Raw genomic sequence first — 19,403 nt, 5'->3', positions numbered from 1 at the left:
AATGGGGAATTTGAAAAGCATGTATCACATTTTCCTTCTCTTGGGGTCTTGTGAAGGATATAAGGCAAAACCAGGTGCTGGTGCAGGTTTCCCCAGCTTGCATGGTAAGGAAGTGCCAGGATGCAGAATGGGGAAAGGCTTCCCTGCTCCAGTTCTGCTCCTCCAGCATTGCGGGGATGGGGCTGAGCACAACAGCTTCCACTGGGCAGGGGCCTTGAGCCGACAGCAATGAGGGGAACACCTGCATGCACACTTTAAACCACCTGCCCTGACTCTCCAGTTCTTCCCTTTCAAATCATGATTGCAGTCTCCATGCATAGCTCTCATCGAGGCCTGTTTCACAGCTCTGGTGCTTCCCAGGAAAAGGGTCACTGCTCATTTTGATGCCCCATATCCACGTCATTCAATTCCTGTTTGGCTACAATATAATCCCATCTCTGGACACTAATCCCCTGGGCAGTGACAGCAGATTGTCTTTATATCAGCATAGAAAATGGTAAACAAAATATCTCTTCTGCTTTCAGGGACAATTTGGTGAATGGAGAAGAAAAAAAAAAAAAGAAGGAAGAGAGGCCTTGCTACAGTGAAATGTGAGTGTACAATACTTTTTCTTAAGGGTACTTCACCCCCTTTCCAGTGGGTTAGTTGTGGCAGCAGTTAGAGCTGACTTTCTCGCCCTCCCTTATTGGAAGTATCTGGCATCTGGGCAAATACTTTGTTTTCTCTCACTGAGGGCTCAATCTCCTTCTGTTGTTTAATTTTCACCAGGATCCCGTCTACATGTGTCCCCTCATGGTGTACAGACTCAAGCTCCCACCACATGTATCTGGCATTTTGCTTTTATTCCATATATATTCACAGTCCCTCATCTACTCTGTCACATGCCAATCTCGAGGTTCTGGAGTTTGCAGGCACCGAGGAAATTCAGAGGCTTCTCCTTTTTGAATTCCTGAATGTGAGACTGCCCTTGCTCCTGAATGTCCCCAGGCTCCTCCTCCAGCTCTTGTCTTTGTCCCTGTATGACCAAGCTGGCTCTGAGAGGAGCAGGGTGAGGGGAGCCTGTGCTCTTCTGAGTGACACAAACACGTTGGCAGGGCATTAAAGAAAGATCCAGGAGTTGCTAACCTTAATACACCGTCCCCGCTCCTGCTTTTCAGCTGCTGGGATGTCACAGAGAAGAAAGCTGCAACCCTCCCCGTCGCTACGGCTCTAGCATGCTAATAAACTGCTTTAGGCCTTCGTGGTCCTCGTACTACCAACACCTGCCAGCCCCCTGTGAGTGCAAGTCCTGCCCTGGGGCCCTGCGTACTCAGAACTCATCTCTGGCCCTTGTCTGCTTGGGTTGCTGCCTCCTGTCCGAGCCAGGCTTGTGCCGCCGGCTCACGGGCCCGGCTCTGCCATCGGGAGCGAGGGGCTCTGAGGAGGACCTGCTGCTGTGGTCAGCGCCCTGATACTCTTCTCCTTCAGGCTGGTTCTGCTCCGTGGCTCTCTGCTCCATCAGCTCCTCTGCCTTCACACGCTCCTGCAGCCATGGAGAGAAACGATATGAACCCCTCTCTGCTAGGATTTCAGACCTGCTCGCAGGGGCTAACACGACAGACCTCGTCTTTGCCACATCCGTCCAGCCCCACTGGAGCCCTTCCCTCTTGTAGGACCCACCACTGTCTGATCCCTCCACCAAGTACCTTGTCAGAGAACAACTGCTGCCCCATGGAAAGACTCAAAACCCATTCCCCAGAGGATTTGATCTAGTCTGGAGGTGCTTGTACACATTTCTCCAGCATGGTCCTTTACCTGCTCAGCATGCTCCTGGGAGTGTGTGTACCAGAGAGCGATGGCGCAGCGCCTACCACGGCTCACTGCCCGCACACCGTGGGGGTTCTCCTTGCCAGAGCTGAAGGCTACCAGCCTCCCACACTTCGGACGCACCTTGGCCTGCCACGAGAGAGAAGAGACAATGAAGCCAGAAGCCCTTGCTCTGGGGTACATTGTCCTTCTACAAAGATTATCTTGCCTCTGGGAGTGTGGAACAGCAAAGAGCCTCCAGACATCCACTGCCAGAGTATATGAGCAGAGTAGGCCCAGGAGGGGGACAGAGAAAACCAACGGGAAAACAGAGGTCACAGACTCCCACAGACTGGAAGAGCCTGGAATATCTCTGCTAGAAAGGAGTTAATCTCTCCCCTGTCTGAGATTTGCCTCAATTTGCCTTTAGCTGCCTCTATTTGAATCTCCCACAGCACAAGCACTGTTTTGTTTTTGGAGTAGTGGGATCCAATAACCAACTGTTTTCCTCCCCACCCAGCCTAGAAATCACCCTCAGTCCTTTTTCCTTCCTTTGGCCAGTCCCAGACTTACTGTGACAGTCACAGCGTCCATTTCAGTGAAGAAAAGCCCCCCACCTTGGAAGTCATCATTGAGGTAGAGAATGCCACTGTGGACGAAAAGAAAAAGGACATATGGACAGTGAAACACATCTATCTGAGGTGTTTCCCCACTCTACTTGTCACAGGAAAGCATGGCACCTGATTGATGCCAGAGGTTCAAAAAGTGCCTAGACCAGTTACCAGAAGAATCCATTTGGGGATTTAAAAACAGCAGTGCCTATCTTAGGGGAGTCCCTGAACTGCAAGCCACAAGAAGCTGGAAGCATACTCCATGGAGTTAGCTCTACACACTCATCCTGATTTATTTATTTATTTTTAAATACTCTGCTGCATGCATCTGTGGCACCGTTGTGACAATGCCCTGTGCTAAATGGACCTTGGTTCTGATTTTATGTTTTAATATTGGGAATAATGCAAGGCCTGGAAGAGGAGATTAATTAACAAAGAAAGTTACATCTTAAGAATTAAGGAATAAAGGGTGATATAACAATGGTCAAAAAGAGGCTTGATGCATGTGGAAAAGAAAATTAAAACAAGAAATTTCTTTACTCATACTAGACAAAAAGAGAAATGGTAAGGTAAGTGTGAGATGCAGGTGAGACCACAGTCAACTAAATGAGAAAAAAAAGCCTGAGTTCCTCTTGGTATTCAATTAAGCTGACAAAGAACGCCAGAGGAACAAAAGAGGCTCATTAATGGACTCCGTGTATGAAACAGATATCAACACTATGGCTGGTGAAGCAAAATGTTAAAGATATAAGGACAATGACAGGATTACCAACCCTGAAGTCCAGAAAGTTACAGATCTTCTCCCCACAGCGTTTTTAAAAAGACTGAAGTCAGGATGGTGACACGACTTGAGAAAAGCAAGGAGAGCTCTCACCTGTACAAAAGGGCAGGAGGATAGCAATATTGGCTGAAGCATAAATAGGCCCATCAGCCTGACCTCAGCAGTCTGCAGGGCTTTCAAATCCATTTCTCAGGAGACAGGTAATTGAAGGACAAGGGGTAAATGGAAAATGGTTTTAAAATGTAACATGGGTGTACTAAAAGCAGACTGGGGTAGTTACACAGTCTTTGACAAAACAGTTCATTTCCCAGAGAAAGACAACGTGCTCTGTTTCAGGAGTTTTGGACTCTGTTAAAACAAAGTATTCAGAGCACTGCCACTAAAGAAGTTATTAATGAACACAGAGAAGGTGAAGAACAGCGTGTGAACAGCACACACTGAATATTGCACAAGTGGCACTGACAGCAGTACTGTTCACTGGGAGGAGGATTACGGGAACTCTTGGACTGCTGGGCCCAACTTTGTTTAATATTTTGATTATCGTGACCATAGCACAAATACACAGAACAGATCGAGGAAGTTTTAAAATAGTGTTTCTTTGATCGTCTTGTGCATAGGGGCCTCTTTTAAAAAGACAGCTGAAGAGCTCAAGCCCTTGTTGAGTTGGTTGGTCTATCATACTTCACTCTGCAAGAGAGCAGGAATATTCCGAGAAACAGCTCGGTGGCACAGTTCCAAGAAAGACACTTTAATATGCATTGTGGTACAAGTCAGAGAATCGTATTGTCCAGTGAGGAGTAAGGTGACAGGATAACCTTCTCACAAGATAAATAGAGAGCTAACCAGTCATGAGATGGAGCCTTGTAACTTTATGATCTGACTATACCAAGTCAACATCCATGGAAGAAGGGAAATGGAATTAATGATACCAAACAGAATTACCTCTAAGTCCCACATTCCTACTATAGACTGCACACAGAAAAATTCTGCTCTGGGTTCAGATGCCACTCAAAGAAAAGGCATGTAAGATTTTTGGTTGCCTGGTGAATATTTGGTTGCCTGAGATGTTGAATAGCGAGAATGAACTGTAGTGACCTGGCCTCATCTGGTTGCCGCGTGCAACACTTATTATCTTGAAAATGTGTTTGTTTGTTTCACAGAAGTGTAACAAAACCTGCTACAAGCTGGAACAGCCTCTCGCATGTAATGAAGAATCCCAACACAAAGTACTGACAGTGAATCCTCAGAGATCAATGGGAGAACAGCCACCAAAATACAATGACAGCTCAAACAAAGGAAATCCAAGGAGCCTGGTTCTCCCTCTCCTGTAACGTGTGGACAATGGAGCAACTAGGCTGTGAAAGACAGAACAAGATTGAAAGAAATATCTTGTCTTAAGGGCTAGAAGTGGATGGTAGTATTGTGATAGACAAGTAGACAAGACAATTTAATATCACGATTCTAGGTCCAAGAAGCCTCCAAGTCTCAACCCGCTCTCTGCCGATGCTGGATGTGGAGAGGGAGGAGGTGTAAAGGGTAGATCTTCCCAGCCTAGAGGAGGAGTTTTACAGCTCATTCTGAAGCCACTGATGGAGCCTTCTGTCTGATGCTACAGCCCTGGCTGGCTTTGACCCAACAACCCAAACCAATGGCCTAGTTTCTACAGGCTGAGCTCATCCTCTTTTGGAGCCAGGAAGACATTTTGATCTCCACATGATCCCCTTCTCTTACCTGTAATCCCTGTAGACATAGGCAGGTGGTTCTTTCCAGCACTCTTTCCCCTCAGGATCCAACAGACAATTATCAGCATGGACAGGATGACTGAGATCCATGCGACCTTCCTGCTCCTCTGAAAAGGGAAGTTGCAAAAAGGAATAAGGGCATTTTAAATCTCAAGAAAGAATAAGGAATAGAGTGAGGGGTGCGTTGAGAGTAAAGGGATGAGAGTCTCCTGAGAGTATGTGGCTGGGGCTGGGAAGGAGACTCTCCAGGAGAAAGGGACTATCAGGGTGAAGCATTCTTTACCTTCTACAGCTGTGCGGCACACAAGGTGTGTGAATGAGAAATGCAGTTTCTTTCCAGGAGTGAAATAGGATTCTATGATTTTCCGTGATTTCTCACTGGCCTGCAGAAGCAATTTGGCATCTCTCCAGTCCACGTCCCCATTCTGGGCCAGCTACAAGTGAAAAATAAGCCTGTTAGAATACTTAGAGACACTCTAAGAAATGACACATGTACACAGCACAGAAGAACAGATCTGCATGAAGTCCTGTGGTCACACAGAAAAGAAAAGAACTTGTTTTCCTCAAGAAAACATGTCAGGAGTGCACCTATATGGTGCAGTGATTCTTGCCCTCTACTCAGCATATGAAACACATCTGGAATGCATCATTTTGTGTCCCCCAGTACAGGAGGGACACAGGAAAACTGGTGTGAGTCTTCAGTGGAGGGTCTTAAGACGGCTGGAGGCTTGGAGCGCATGACTTAGAAGAAACGCTGAAAGGGCTGCATTTCTTCAGCCTAGAGTAGAGAATCTTCCACCTTAAATTATTCCACAATTCTAAGCTATGCGTGTCTTTAAGACTATTGCATGGGGACAAATAACAATCCCGAAATCCTGCCCCACAAGAGAGAAGGTGCTTGTCAAGCCCTCCGCGTACAATGTGCCTTAATGTGAATGTGGAGGGTCAGGAGAAGCTGCACGTGTTCTTGTAAGGAAGATAACACACCCGTGACCCTGTCCAGAGAGCACTTCAGGGAGAAAAACGCTTGGGTAGTAAACATGCTTTATGGATAATCAAGAAGACTCACAGAGCCACTTACCTGAGTGGCCTTCAGCACAGTTAACCCTTCAAATCTCTCATGTGGCGTATGAGGGGACCGCCTCGCTCGGTAGCCATCTCCTGTTCCTGCCGCTGCCTGGAGCAGAACAATGCAGAGGACACACATTAGGTTGCCTTTTCTCCTCACAGCAACATTACAATCTTGCCTGCTGAGGAGGGAAGGACATACACAGCAGCTCCTACAACATCCAGGCCTCACCTTCGTCAGCCGGAGAAGGTCTTTGCACTCAGACTCCGTCAGGACTCTGTCAAACACAACCCTGTGGGTTCCATTCATCTGTCGGGAATCCATGGTGACAGTGATACCCTCAAAAGGCAACGGACCTGTAGGAGCAGGAAGCACAGACAGAGATGAGCACGCTTTGGATAAGAAGCCCTCAGACACCAACCCCCAGCCTGGACCAGGAAGTAGAGAGACACTATACATTCTCTGGGAAGACAGGACACTTCCCCAGAAGTGCTAATTCCTCGCAGATCTGGGCCACCTGCACCCCTCACATGCTTCAGGGGAACCAGAGCATCAGCTGGGGGAGCTGGCCTACAGCAAGTGCTTCAGGAGCCAGCAGAAACGTGGGGCTTGCTGGGAGAGCAGCAGGGAGCTGGGGACAGCTGAATGCACTGTGGATCGCAGCAGCAGAACAGGTCCAGCCTCCTGGGGTGAGGCTCTGGAGAAAAGAAGCAGGTAAACACCTCCATCAACCCTCCTGTCTATCGTCCATCTTACCACAGAAGTACCTCCAGTGCATCTTCCTAATTTCTCCAGTCCCAAAGAGAAGCGATGCTTATTAGGTAATAACTTAACCTTCTGATCTTTGGTCTTCTTCCCCCCTCCCCTCCTCTCACCTCTGAATGGTAAGAAGTGCCAACGCACTCAGGCTCTCAGAATGACCTGCTTTCACATGACACAGCAAGAGAATCGCTTGGGGCTACTTCAACCAAAGATGACAAGAGTCCTGCAAGAGTACAGGACCAGCAAGAATACAGGACTCTGCATTGCAGCCTTTAGCATTCAGCCACAAAACATTTGGAATGGTGTTTTTCAGGGAAAGACTTGCCCAAGCTGAATAGTCTGGTTCCAGTTTCCATTCCCCCCTGCCTTCTCTTTGTCCCCTTCAGAAAAATGCTGTTTGAAATGGGGTGGCGGAGTTGAACCAGGTTTCGTGCAGGTTTCGCTCCTGCCTGTCCACACCAGCTGCACTGAACAGGGATCTGCATGTCCACAGGCTCGTCAAATATCCAGGCAGCTTCTCCAACCACAGTGCTCTTTAAGTTCCCATCCCAGAGAGGTAATGCAGCGAGATTTTTCAAGATACACATGCATCACAGATAGAGAAAAGAAACAGTGAGAAGATGTGCCGAGCCATTCAAGTCAGTCTGCATGTACGCTAGCATTCAAATGTCTGAGGATGGAAGCAAAGACAGCATTTAGCTTAGCTGACTGCATCCAAATCCTTCTTCATGCTTTTACTCACCCCTCTTCTCCCTCTCTTCTACATCCAGAGTTTCCTGCTTTTGCTTCTCTTGATCCTCTCTCGGGAGCAAGGGAAAAAACACAGACCAGGGCTGTCAGCACAGAGCTATGTCAAACCCTCCTCTGCAGTCAGCATTTCACTTGCTATTCCTGCTTTGCCAATTCCTCTGTATTACTCTTCCTTATATCACCCCTGCCAGTCTGCCCCCATCCCCTACTTCCAAACTTCATTTTCAGTCCTAGTCAACTCATCCAACCTTACCTGTATTTCTGCTTTAGGCTTTCAGGAATCAGCTCATCTGGAGTCCAAAGATCCTGTAGGAACAAATACAGACGGCTCACCACAAAGCAAACTTCTCCCAGAGCAGATCAGGACAAACAGATAGTTCCTTGTCCCCCTTCTCCATGGGGGATCAGACCAATGGTTCTGGTCTGAAGCTGAGGACCATCAGATTGGGCTAATGTATATGCTTACTACAGCAGTTTCCAACCAGCTTCAGTTGTGAAGCAGCAGAAAAGCCTTAAAAAATCCACCTCACAAGTACTTGGGGATCCTGCTCAACAGCATCTGATCCCTTCTGGATCAGGTGCTACCGAAACAAGATCAAGCTACTGTCTTGGTGAAATCAGGGCAGTAGGATTAAGATGGTATCGTTACTTACAGGGTCATTAAAAGTTCCTCCTAGATGCTCCACTGCATAGTAAATCAACTTCTTCTCCATCAGAGATCTCTGCACATAATGGTGAATATTCTATGGAAGCAAAGAGGCTGTCAAACAACCACTCCACAAAAGGGAACCCCATCCAGGGCAGAAACCTTCTGCCACACACTGCTGTTTGCTATGAGGGCCCACTTCTGTCCCAGAAGGACTCTGCTTGGTACAGAGTAAAAGCAAACTCAGGTTCCAATGTCTTCACTCTTGGGCTTGGCATACATCTGCATTAAGACACATTTCCCTTTTTGTCTCCTAGACCTGGGATCCTGTTGTATGGGACAGGGGAGGGCCAGAAAGTACAGACCTGGGGTTGTTACTACCTCTCTTGCCGTGACAGTTGTGTCCTCTCCGAGCTCTGTTTGGTACTGCTTCATTTTCTCCAATACTGGCTCATCCGTGGGATAGAAGAGCAAATAGGAAGCAGCACATTCAGCAGCCAGTGCCTGGTTCCCAACTAGGGCAGGGACAAAACAGAACAAACAGGTATGTCTCTGAAAGACTTGGCGTTAGCAGCAAATATGTATAGGCCAGCTGCAGCCAAAGTCCTGGTCAGGATCTGGCAGTAGGAGGCCTAGCACTGAATGCACACCAATCCCTGCCTTGCTGCGCCTCTGCTGAGCAATGGGCAGAGAATACAGGGAATAAGCCAGGCAAAGAATGGGCCCACTTTCAGTATTTAGTGAGAGCTCATTTAGAGGAGACAGAGAAATAAATATATTTTTAAAATAAATATTTTTTCTATAGATATTTAATATATTTATTAAATGCATGCCTTAAATATAATATATATACATGCATGTATAAGATATATGAGGAAGGACAATCCCACATCCCTCACCAAACAGACATGATGAGGCAAAGAAGCCTGAAGGCTTCTTTGAGATACAAGTTTTTCCAGTGGTCTGACAGAGGAGATGACAGGCAGTTGGGTGAGTATAAAAGGGAGTGGAAGTGTCCAAGAGAAGAGATGAGGCGCAAGTAAAAGTGACAGAATGACCAGTGTCAGGAGAAGCCATCATTTCACCTAGGGCAGGCAGGGCTGACTTGGAAGGAACACCACTGTTGACAGGAGATGCATGCATATGCTCTAGATAAGACACGGGGGCCTGACATGGGGTGAGGACTTGAATTAAAGAGTGCTGTAGGAAAGATTTTTCCACACACACAGTGGAAACAGCCTTATGTTATGGAAGCTGCACAACTAGACTGAAGCAGAGAACAAGAGACCTCTCCCAAGGTAGCTACAGACTCAGGCTTGGGCTTGAGCAAGAGAAGAGAGGCTCTGGGCAGAGCAGGGGAGATGGGGGCAGAAGAAGGGAAGAGGTAGAGCTCAGGTAAGTGGGTTGCTTCTCCCTGTGACATTCTGCCCTCCAGGTCCAGAGACAAGTGGCAAGCTTAGGGGTGCCACAGCATCACCCACTGGTTTGTAGCTGCGCTCACCTTGGTCGTAGGCAAACTGTAGCAAATCAAGATGAGAGGGTATGAAATCTTCTGTGGCAGAAATCCGCCCTGGCTTCGTGGCAATATCAAGGACGCACTGCTGTCTGCACTTCAAAACCTGAATATAATGGGCTGCAAGAAAGAGAAGCAATGAAAGCCAGCAGCTCTGCCAGATATGAGCACAGGAGAATGGGGCATGCCCACCATAGGAAGATACGGCCTTCCTACCCATCCCTCTGTGCCTCTAACACTACCTGCAATGGCTTCATAGAGGCCAGGCTGCATCTCCTCCTCCTCCTCTTCCTCCTCTTCCTCCAAAGGCCCTTCACACAGGGCACGGCACTCTTCTAGTGCTGACAGTGCCTCTCTGAGCGACTCCTCCAGTCTGTCCACAGCCTGCAGGTACTCATCTGCATTGTAGTGCTGCACGCCAGCCTCATACGCTTCCTACAAAGGACAGACCCGGGCTCCTCGTTAGCATGGGTGACACGAGAGGACTCCCTGAGACTTTGAGTCTGAGACTCTGGATAGGTCCTCTAATACCTAGGGGCCTGCCCACCACACAGTGTGATTCCTCTGGGGTTAAATGTACTTCTCCAAGACCCTGCAGCCTGCTGTAATTGTCAGTGGAAAACCTCTGTGTCAGAATCGTTATAGTGTGGCTTCGCTGATGTGTGGTACCTCGTCTCAAGCCACCCCTAGGATGTAGTACGAGCTGCTGATGCCCACTTCTACGCCGAAGCCTTACCCAGTGCGGAGCCGCCTCCAGGTCTTGGAAGTTGTCCGCCTTCACCCCCGACATCCGCCGGTACTTCTCCATGTCCTCCCGCATCTGCAGGTGCTGCGGGTTGGCGACGAAGAACGTGTGTGCAGCCGACACGGCCTGATCCAGCTTCTTCAGCTGCGGGGAAAAGCCAGCGCCCCTTAACCCCCCTTCCCCACCGCCTCGCTCGCACCCTCCCCAGCCCCTTGAGCAGGGGGCTGGCCTCGCCGCCCCACCTGGAAGAAGGCGACCTGCAGGTAGTTGTAGGGCTCCCTCTGCTCGAAGTCCCTGCGGACGGCCAGGCTGGCGCGGTGCGCGGAGGGCGCAGCGCCCAGGCGGCCGCCCAGGCAGTGCTGCAGGCAGTCGGCTCGCTGCAGCACCCGCTCGAAGAGCGCCGCTTCCCAGGGCCCGGCGGCCGGCGGATCGCCGAGGAAAGCGGCCTCCCGACGGCAGGAGGCCCGGCAGGAGCGGCGGGCGGCCCGCAGCCCCGCGTAGCTGTGCAGGGAGCGCTGCAGCAGCTCGGCCGCCCGCCCCCAGTCGCGGGCGAAGTACGCCCGCACCCCGTCGGCGTACAGCAGGTCGTAGGGGGCCAGGCGAGACGGCGGGGACGTGGCGGAGGCAGCGCCGAGGAGGAGGAGGAGGAAGCAGGGCAGCGGGGCCATGGCCGAGCCGCCCAGGAGGACGAGGAGGAAGAAGAGGAGGAGGAGGAGGAGGCTCCGGGCACGCCCAGCGGGGCGGGCGGCGAGGCTGGAGGTGGTGGTCGGTGGGGGCGGCACGCCACCGCGCGGTGCGCCCCGACCCGCTGTCTGCCACCGGGGAGGGGGGGGGATAGTAAAACACAACTTCACGGCTCGGGGTCTTTCCGGAGATAACATGTTTTCAAGCCAGAGGTTGCCTCAAAGACCACAGAGGCAGCTCCCGTTTAGCTACAGGCAGCCTAAGTCTCCCCTGACATGGAATCTCGTCACCCCATCACAACTCCTCAACACAAGCCTCCTTCCCTTTCCCCAGGCTTTTGGGAATCTGCTGCCCTCCGGACGCACTGCTGCGGGAGGGAGCCTTGCACGTTTGGCGTCTTTCCCTTCCAGAAGCCAGCTTAGCTTCGTTAAGCATTGGGCCAATCATTCTGTTTCCGTGGAAACAAGATTATTGCTAATATATTATTTTAAAAACAGACACGATCGACACTCCAAATATAGAATTTTAATACCATTCCGTGCCTGCCTCGTCTCTCAGGGCAGAGCGAATGTGAGGGTGGAGTTCACAAGGGGACGGGACCGGCAAGGGTGCCAAGTGGCTGTGGCGGCGGCGGGTGCCTCTGTAACCTGCGATCAGGCACAGGTCCGCGTCCGTGTCTGTAGAGCTCCGTTCTGCAGGTCTGTCACACTTCTTTTACCCCACCACCACCACGGGGTGCCACGTTTCCTGCCTGCTGGCGAGAAAGATGAGAATGCGAATTAGTACTCGGGGTCCCGGGACTAGGGGGACGTCTGGAGTTTCATTTAAAAATCGTGATGGCACTGCACGTTTCCGATGCTGTCTCTCAGAGTTTGGGCTCCTGGAAGGTCTGTGCCTCGCAGGCCTCAGGCGTCCTTTCCCGTGGCGCCTGCTCCCCGTCCTGCCGATGCCAGGCCTCGTTGCCGGCCAGCGAGCAGCGCCGCGGCCGGTCGGCGCTCTCCTCCTCCCTGCTGCCGAGGGAGAGGCGGCGCTCGCGGCGCGATGCCAGCGGGAGACGGGAGTGCCGTGGGCTGCAGGCTGGGGTGGGCTGCGGCGTCTCGTCGATGAAGGTGGTGATCTCATCTCGGAAGAAGCAGGCGCTGGAGCTGGACACCCGCGGCACCAGCCCCCCCTCCAAAAACTGCCGTAGGGTTGTCAGCTCGTCTTCCGGGGGCCGCCGGCGGTGCTGGTAGTCATGCAGCTGAGGAGGCAAGAAGCTGGGGACTCCAGGCTTGCGGGGGGTGGAAATGCGGATGTCGTCAGATGAAGACCACTTGTGTAGGAAGGATGGAGTGGAGCGGTGGGTGGAGAAGATGTTAGTCTCATCATGTGACATTCTCCGGGAGATAGGGACCTGGGAAATGGAGAAGGAGGCAGGTGATTGATGGAAGACTTGGAGAAGAGGCAGAACGGAAGGGGAGTATCTGAGGCCTTCCGAGAGAGGAGAGTCCACAGAACACAAACATACGGGAGACCGACAGGGAAGGAGGTGGGTCGTGGGGCTGCCCCGACAGCCGACAGCTCACCTGCAGATAATGCACCTTGTCCTGGGGCAACAACATGTGGTGCATGGGTAGCAGTTTGATATCCCGAGAGTCCCGCTTCACAGCTGCAGCACCATTGGCATCAAATCTCACTTTGCAGATCCTGCCATCACCATAATCGTCACACACGCCATCTGTTGGCAAAGAGAATGACAGGCAACACTTCTCAGACAGAAGATGAGCATTATCAGGACACCTTGATGCCATCCTAACGCTTGTCTGACTTCTGCTGCACTACTTGCAGCCATCGAGACTCATCGCTGAACAAGGACCTTTTCTTTCTGCTGCCAGCAGGGCTAAAGGATACAAAGACCACCTTGTTTCTTCTGTCTCACTTTGCAGTCTCTCCCTGCCAGAACTTGGACCTTTGTATCAGCAAGTTGGGCTGAGGCCTGGGGGTGTGTCTCTTTCAATGTGGTTTGACAGCTACACATTGTCTCTACTCTTTTATCTAATCTGTAGGTTGTTGCATTGATTTTGCTGGGATGCTAGTGAGTCCTAAGGCAGCAAGCGAACGGCAGAGCCTGCTCCAGAATAAATTTTCAAAATAATTTTTTAAATAATACCTGCTTACTGAATCCAAACTCTAACAGGAATCCCATACAGCCGCCCACAACATCTCTCCCAGTGCCATTATGTCCCTTTCCCAAGGCAGGCCACTGTAGTATTTTGGGAAAGGGGTTAGTGAAGAAAAGGTGACTGTAGGGCGGTGAGGGGCTTACCGTCATCTCCGTCCTCCTCAGACATGATAGCCACGCACTGCTCCCACACGGTGCGGAGATCCGCTCGGTAGCGCTCGCAGGACCAGATGAAGGAGGGGAGCAGCAGGGTCTGCACCATGGAGCACCAGAGCACGGCGAGGACCATCCAGGTGGGGGCCGTGTCATAGCGCAGGCTAAAAAAGCTCACAACCTTGGCGGTAGGAGAGAGAGACAAGGCCAATAAAGGAGACAGAAATGGGGATCAAAGGAGAAGGATAACAAGAGTCACTTCTGTAGTAGAATATCATCTGTCAGTAAAGGGTTCATCAAGTTAATACCCCATGCCCCTTTGAAAAATTGTTCATGGTTTGCTGGAGCGTATTGTGCACTGTGATCTCTCTAATATGAGACTTGGTGTTACCATCCCTTCTTCCCTGTGCTCATTATGAGCTGAAGCTAAATAGGTACAAAGAAAAGACACAGAGACTGGAAAAAAAAATATATGATTAAAGCCTCTGTTCTCTTAATAGTTCATTTTAAGAACTTCCTCAGCTCTCCAGTTTTGCAGAGAATCGACCAGCCAGTCAAAACCTGAATGCTGACTACAAACACACTAGCAGAAGGAAAAAAGACAACTCTCTACAACAGCTGTTAAAGCTGGTGTATCTGTTCTCCAGAAGCAAACTGGAGAGACAGAAACCTCATCCTTTTTACAAGGGTAGATGCCCCTGTGCATTCCTGTACATTTGCAGAATAATCTCCTCTCCAGTCTCTTCTTGGCCACTTAAAACTTCCACAGTGCTTTCGGCTGTGGTGTGTATTTCCCAGGGTCGGACCTGTCTTAGGAAAATGTTCCTGTGGAAGGGCGAGAGAACTACCTCAACCTTTTTTAAAATCCCCCCTCAGAGTAACACAAGATTCAGATGTGGCAGCTGTGTGGCTGGTGGACGGGAGGCAGAGCTTCTTCTCTAAAACCTGAGACAGACAGAAATCTAGTTTAGCTGCATGCTTTGCAAAGGGGCAGGGAGAGCTCGCTGCTTACCAAGATCGGCACCCCGGTGAGCGTGTCGTACAGGAAGACGATGGCGCTGATGAGGTTGGTCATCTGCAGGGAGGTCTTGGCTGACTCAGAGCCGTCCAGCGAGGACCTCCTTTTGCCCCGCACGTCCTCCACCACAATGGCTGGCACGTTGAAAGTGTTGTGTGCTGATGAGCAGGACGATGCTTCCTCTGCCCTCTGATGGCGGCACTGCTGGAGCCTTCTGTGCGCCCACAGGGTCTGGTAGAAGGTGATCCCCACGCACACCAAGCCCATGACGATTCCTCCGAGGAGCAGGAGGCTAAAGCAGACGCCAAAGCCCAGCCCGATCTTGCTGACAATGAACTGGCAGCCGCGGGCATAGTACCGCTCGCCGTTGTTGTGCCAGCCAATGGAGGGCAGGGTGGAGAGGATGAACGACACCATCCAGATGCCCATGACGGCGTGCAGAGCCTGCTTCTTGGCATTGCTCAGCCGGTAGTTGACTGGCCACCTCACCATCCACATGCGGTGGTAGGAGAGGGAGGCCACCGTGAAGCAGGTGGCCAGGGCCAGGGTGTAGTAGGTGGAGACAAAGACCTTGCAGATGCTCTCGTTCCAGTCATAGTCGGAGGACTCGCGCCGCAGCTGCACCACAGCGTAGGTGGTGAGGGGTACCGCTGCCATAAGGATGTGAGTCCCAGCAAGGAAGCAGAGCAGCAGCTCCAGGGGCTTGTGTTTCTGCTGTTTGGCTGTGATGCTGAGGATAATCCAAGAGTTGGCCAACAAGGCTAGCATCCCGCATGCCAGCCACCACAGTGAGTTGTTGTGCAAGGTGGACTCTGATTCAGAGTCCCCCATGCTGCCGCCCCTGCTAGGCTGTGCCCTGTCCCTGCCACGGGGTTACTGTAAGAGGGCCAAAGGGACTCTGCACGGGGGGAACCACGTCCCTCCTCATCTGCGCTGCACGCACGCTGGGGGGTTCCTCAAGGCATTGTCACCAGCTGCGAGGCGTAACAGCCTTCAGCTCTGTCTCACTTTCGGTGCCCTCCTTCCCTTTTGCTTGCTTATATTTCTTTCACTCGCTCTAACTCTTTCACCTGTTTTTTCCGTTCTCTTTCTTTCTGCCACCTTCGTTCCTTCTCATGAACACTTGTCGGTGCTTCTTCCCTCAGTCTCTCATGCTCACTTTTGCTTTTCCTCTCCATCTATTTCATTACCTTTCTCTACTCTTCCCCCAAAGAAAAAGCTCCCCTTACTTCACGTGCTGCCCGGACACCTTCTGCTGGCACTTCGGACAGTTTGACAGCAGTGGGTGCCTGTTGCCCAGTGCCCTAGTGAACGAGGAACTAGCAAAGAGTTTCAGAGAAGATGAAGGTCCCACAGAAAAGGTAAGGGTGGTGTATACACAGTGTGTAACCTCTGTCTGACCAAATGCCACACTCGTGGCTAGGTAGAGGTGCTGGCAAGAGTGTCAGAGAGCCATCGACGGAGAGTGAAGGGTGAGGAAGAAGATTCAGGGAGTTTCCTAGCCCAGACCCCGCAGCACCCTCACTGCATTGTCCTTTTTGCTGTCCTCCAGGGCTCAGCCTGCTCTTTCAAGCTTCCCTGCACAGCGCAGGGCAGAGCTAGCAAACAATAAGGAGATGGCGGGGAGGGGAAGATCCTTTACAAAGGTTCCCTTGGAGATTCAGGGCAGGAGGTTCACTGTAGAAGAGAGAAAAGAAAAAAAAAGTAATTTAAGATCGTACCATCTTCCTAGATCTCTCTCCTTGCCCACACAAACACATTGTCATGACTTAGGCTTTGCAGAGCTCTTCCTGTGTCTTTCAGGGAACAGAAGACCCAGATTTGTGCCGGTACCTGCATACCTCTGGCCCTTCCCGAGCTCCTCAGACACCCTGTTCTCCCTGCTGTTCCAGTCTCAGGCTCCCCACCCAGCATATTAATAATGCCGTCTTTTAAACCAATGCCCTCATCTGCATTGCTCCCTGCCATTCCCAAACACCCGTGCCAACACCCCCTGCTCCCGATGTGCAGCTCCCACTGCCATGCCACCCTTTGCACCCCTGCTTCTCACTGTCAGCACTCCGGACTCCAACCTGCCCATCCCACCCGACCCCAGCACCGCACCGAAACCCCGCGGCCCTGCAGCACAACACACCTCGCACTTGTGCCCTGCGGGGACGGCGGCCTCACCCCGAACTGACCCAAACTCAGTCCCCCTGAGACCCCGAGGCCGTGCGAGCTGCTCCCATCTCCCACCCTCCCCTCCCCATCTTTTTGGCTCTCCCTGATTTCTCGCTAACCACCTGCGGCTTTCCCCCGCTTGCAGCAGAGCACCCCATGGTGGCTTGTCGGAGCTGTCCCCGCTCCTCTCAGCCCTATCCCCCCCCCACGACACCGTCACACGTTTGCAGCTAGGCCTCCCCGCTAACCCCGGGGGGCCGCATTTCCTCGCAGCCCGCCCCCCTCCCGCCGCCCTCCCCAGCCGCAGCGCCCCCGGAGCAGGGCGTGCGATGCTCGGCGCTGCCCCGCACCTCGCGGGGTGCCGGGGGCGGCCGAGCCCAGCCCAGCCCAGCCCAGCCCAGCCCAGCCCGGCCCATCCCGGTGGAGGCGAGGCCGGGGGCCGATCGCGGTGGCGGTGGGGGCCCCATCCTACCTCTGCCGGAGCTGCCATGGCGACGCCCAGCTCCGCCGCCCCCGACCGCCGCAGCGGCCGCCGCAAGCAGCAGCCCCGGCCCCTGGCTCCGGCCATCCGCCCGCCGGGCGGGGCGACGGCGGGGGCCGAGCAGCCGGGGGGGCGGGCAGGCAGCGGCAAGAGGGAAGGGAAGGAGGGAGGGAGCGGATTCAGGGCCTGCCCAGCGCGATCACCCTGTCAGATTGCACGCACCGCTGTCAGTGTTGGCTGCATCCATCCCAAGAGCCTTGGGTACCAGAGAATCTCATCAGCAGGAGAAGAGACCCTTGGGCAAGACAGCTCAGGCCCAGCTCTCAGTGGAGAGGCAGTTCCAGAGGTGCTCTCCCTACGACCTGCGTTAGCTGCTGTGACTGCTCCTTGGCATGCAGGAGCAGCCCGGTGGAACAGCCCCGTGGTTGTTCATCTCGGCAGCTGGTCTACCAGGAGCCAGAGACGTGTAGGAAGGGACAGCCACGATCATTCCGACCTCTTCAATCACTTCTCAACTCCTATCATTTGCAGCAGGTTTATGCCTTGAAGGGAGAAGGTCTATATCCCTAAATGTAAACACTCGCGCAGCTCCAATAATGTCATTTGTATGAATTATTTAATGTGATAGCTTCCACGTTACCGTCGTGATTCAGAAGTTGAGTCTCCGTAGTGTGAATTGTAAGCCCGCCTATGTGGGTGAATAAATCCTCTTGTTATCTCAGGGGAACTGCAAGCCAAGCTCCTGGCACTTTCTGCGCTGCCTTCCTGCCTCAGCTCCCTGCAGGTGATAGCATCCTGTAGCCCTTTTCATGGCTTGGGCTACACCTGCCCAGAGAGATGTGAGCAAAGCTGGATGGGGACAGGTCCTGCTTTCTCAAGGGGGCTTCTGGTGATTGAAAAATGTGCCTGGGTTCTTAGCTTGCATGGAAACACAAAATTGAAGATTTACTGTGAAGTGGTATGAACCCTCTGGTAAGGAATGCATTTAGCCTAGGGCTGTCATACTCCGAAGCAGATGCTAGTCCATTTGTCCATCTCATCTGAATGGATTTCTCTATGGTTTAATCTGTGTAAATACACAAGTTGTGATGAAAATAGGTTTTATTTGGTGCTTTGACCACCTCTGAATAAAAGATAGAAATGCTAGAAGTGAATCCCCCCGGACTCATCTCCTAGAAGGACTTACAGAGATTGGAGTGATTTCTAATGCCTACAAAGTCAGGATGGACTCCAACCAGTGATCTGCTGTCCAAAGGCTCGGTACCCTACCAGAATATCCTAATGCGTCCAGGCCCAAAGAAACACTGCTGTTACCATGCCAAATTGTAAAATTGTTTTCTGGAAAAGTTCACTGCATATAGATCAGTTCTTTCCGGACAGCAGCTCTGAAAAGCAAGGAAAATGCTGTACACAGTGGTTGCCTTTTATGCCTAAAGGAACAGATCTCTTTAACAAGAGACAAGCACCAACATCATAAAAGCAAAAGCATTAACAGAAGCATTAATGGAATAACCAAATCCACTTCTAATGGCAGGGCTTTGATGGTCTGCAGCTCTTCCTTGTGTCTTTGCTAGTGACCATGGGAAGCTTCCCATGTTTCTTACAGATCATGTATTCAGTTAAATCCAGGCGCAGAGCCCCAAAGCAAACTCTAAGGTTTACACAGCCACTTGTGAGGCGATACGGGTATGCTTGCTAGCAGGTTTCCTGGCATCCTTTCTGGCTCATTGAGCAGGGTGTGGTTAATGGCTAACAGTAAGCCAGCCAAGCAGATACATTAGCATATTTGACCAGAAAAGACAGCAACTGCAATGTAGATTTATCATATCCAAACCTTAGGTTCTATTTCTAGCGCTGTATGAAAAGATTTAGCGAGATTTCTCGGTTAATTCATCTGCAAAATGGGCAAGTGCTAACAGCTCAGCTCGGGAGACAGAAGACATTGTCTAATGCTGGTCATGAGCAACACAGAAATATTAAGGGCTTGCCATATTAAAAAAAAAAAAAGAAAAAAAAAAGATTCAAACTTGTGAATGCTTGTTTTCAGCTGGATGCTTTTCCTCAGGTGGGCACATTCTAAAAGATTTTTTCCTGCCATTCATAAATATTTGTACTTGATATTTTCCTTGAGAAAAGGAAGTACCAGCATAGGCTTGTCAGACATGTGGTGGTTATAAAGCCACATGCTCTTTGGCAGAGGTGTATATATCCTCCTGTTTCCCCTACGCCCAACCTGCCTGATGTCATGCTTTCTATGTTCTTGTCTTCTCTATTTTACTGACCTCTTTTTCATCCCTTCTGTGCTTTTGGCCTGAGGCAGTGAGTTCCTGTCCGTAAGGGAT

At 51.4% G+C, this 19,403-nt stretch overlaps 2 protein-coding genes across 3 annotated transcripts; both read right to left on the bottom strand.

Moving 5' to 3' along the window:
• Positions 1 to 832: 832 nt before the first annotated feature.
• On the bottom strand, positions 833 to 11,076 carry P3H3 (prolyl 3-hydroxylase 3). 2 transcript variants are annotated; one of them, XM_082752679.1, is made up of 15 exons: positions 10,647 to 11,076; positions 10,396 to 10,548; positions 9,902 to 10,094; positions 9,648 to 9,779; positions 8,528 to 8,661; positions 8,154 to 8,243; positions 7,754 to 7,806; positions 7,493 to 7,551; positions 6,220 to 6,344; positions 6,001 to 6,096; positions 5,203 to 5,353; positions 4,909 to 5,026; positions 2,359 to 2,434; positions 1,795 to 1,935; positions 833 to 1,522 (listed from the first exon to the last, which is right to left on the bottom strand). In XM_082752679.1, exons 1-15 carry the CDS (start codon positions 11,070 to 11,072, stop codon positions 1,310 to 1,312), a joined length of 2,160 nt encoding a protein of 719 aa, XP_082608805.1. In that variant the 5' UTR covers positions 11,073 to 11,076; the 3' UTR covers positions 833 to 1,309. The 2 variants fall into 2 exon arrangements, with proteins under 2 accessions (XP_082608805.1, XP_082608806.1); XM_082752680.1 differs by having other exon boundaries at positions 10,396 to 10,488.
• A 517-nt stretch (positions 11,077 to 11,593) lies between these two features.
• GPR162 (G protein-coupled receptor 162) lies at positions 11,594 to 17,178 on the bottom strand. The gene is made up of 5 exons (XM_082764587.1): positions 17,053 to 17,178; positions 14,415 to 16,097; positions 13,394 to 13,583; positions 12,654 to 12,805; positions 11,594 to 12,481 (listed from the first exon to the last, which is right to left on the bottom strand). The coding sequence occupies exons 2-5, from the start codon at positions 15,249 to 15,251 to the stop codon at positions 11,954 to 11,956; spliced, it is 1,707 nt and encodes a 568-aa protein (XP_082620713.1). The 5' UTR covers positions 15,252 to 16,097; positions 17,053 to 17,178; the 3' UTR covers positions 11,594 to 11,953.
• Between the last annotated feature and the right edge of the window lie 2,225 nt (positions 17,179 to 19,403).

Source organism: Aythya marila (assembly GCF_965140915.1).
Source record: "Aythya marila genome assembly, chromosome: 1".
Lineage (NCBI taxonomy): Eukaryota > Metazoa > Chordata > Aves > Anseriformes > Anatidae > Aythya > Aythya marila.
This window is presented reverse-complemented; position numbering and strand designations above follow the sequence as displayed.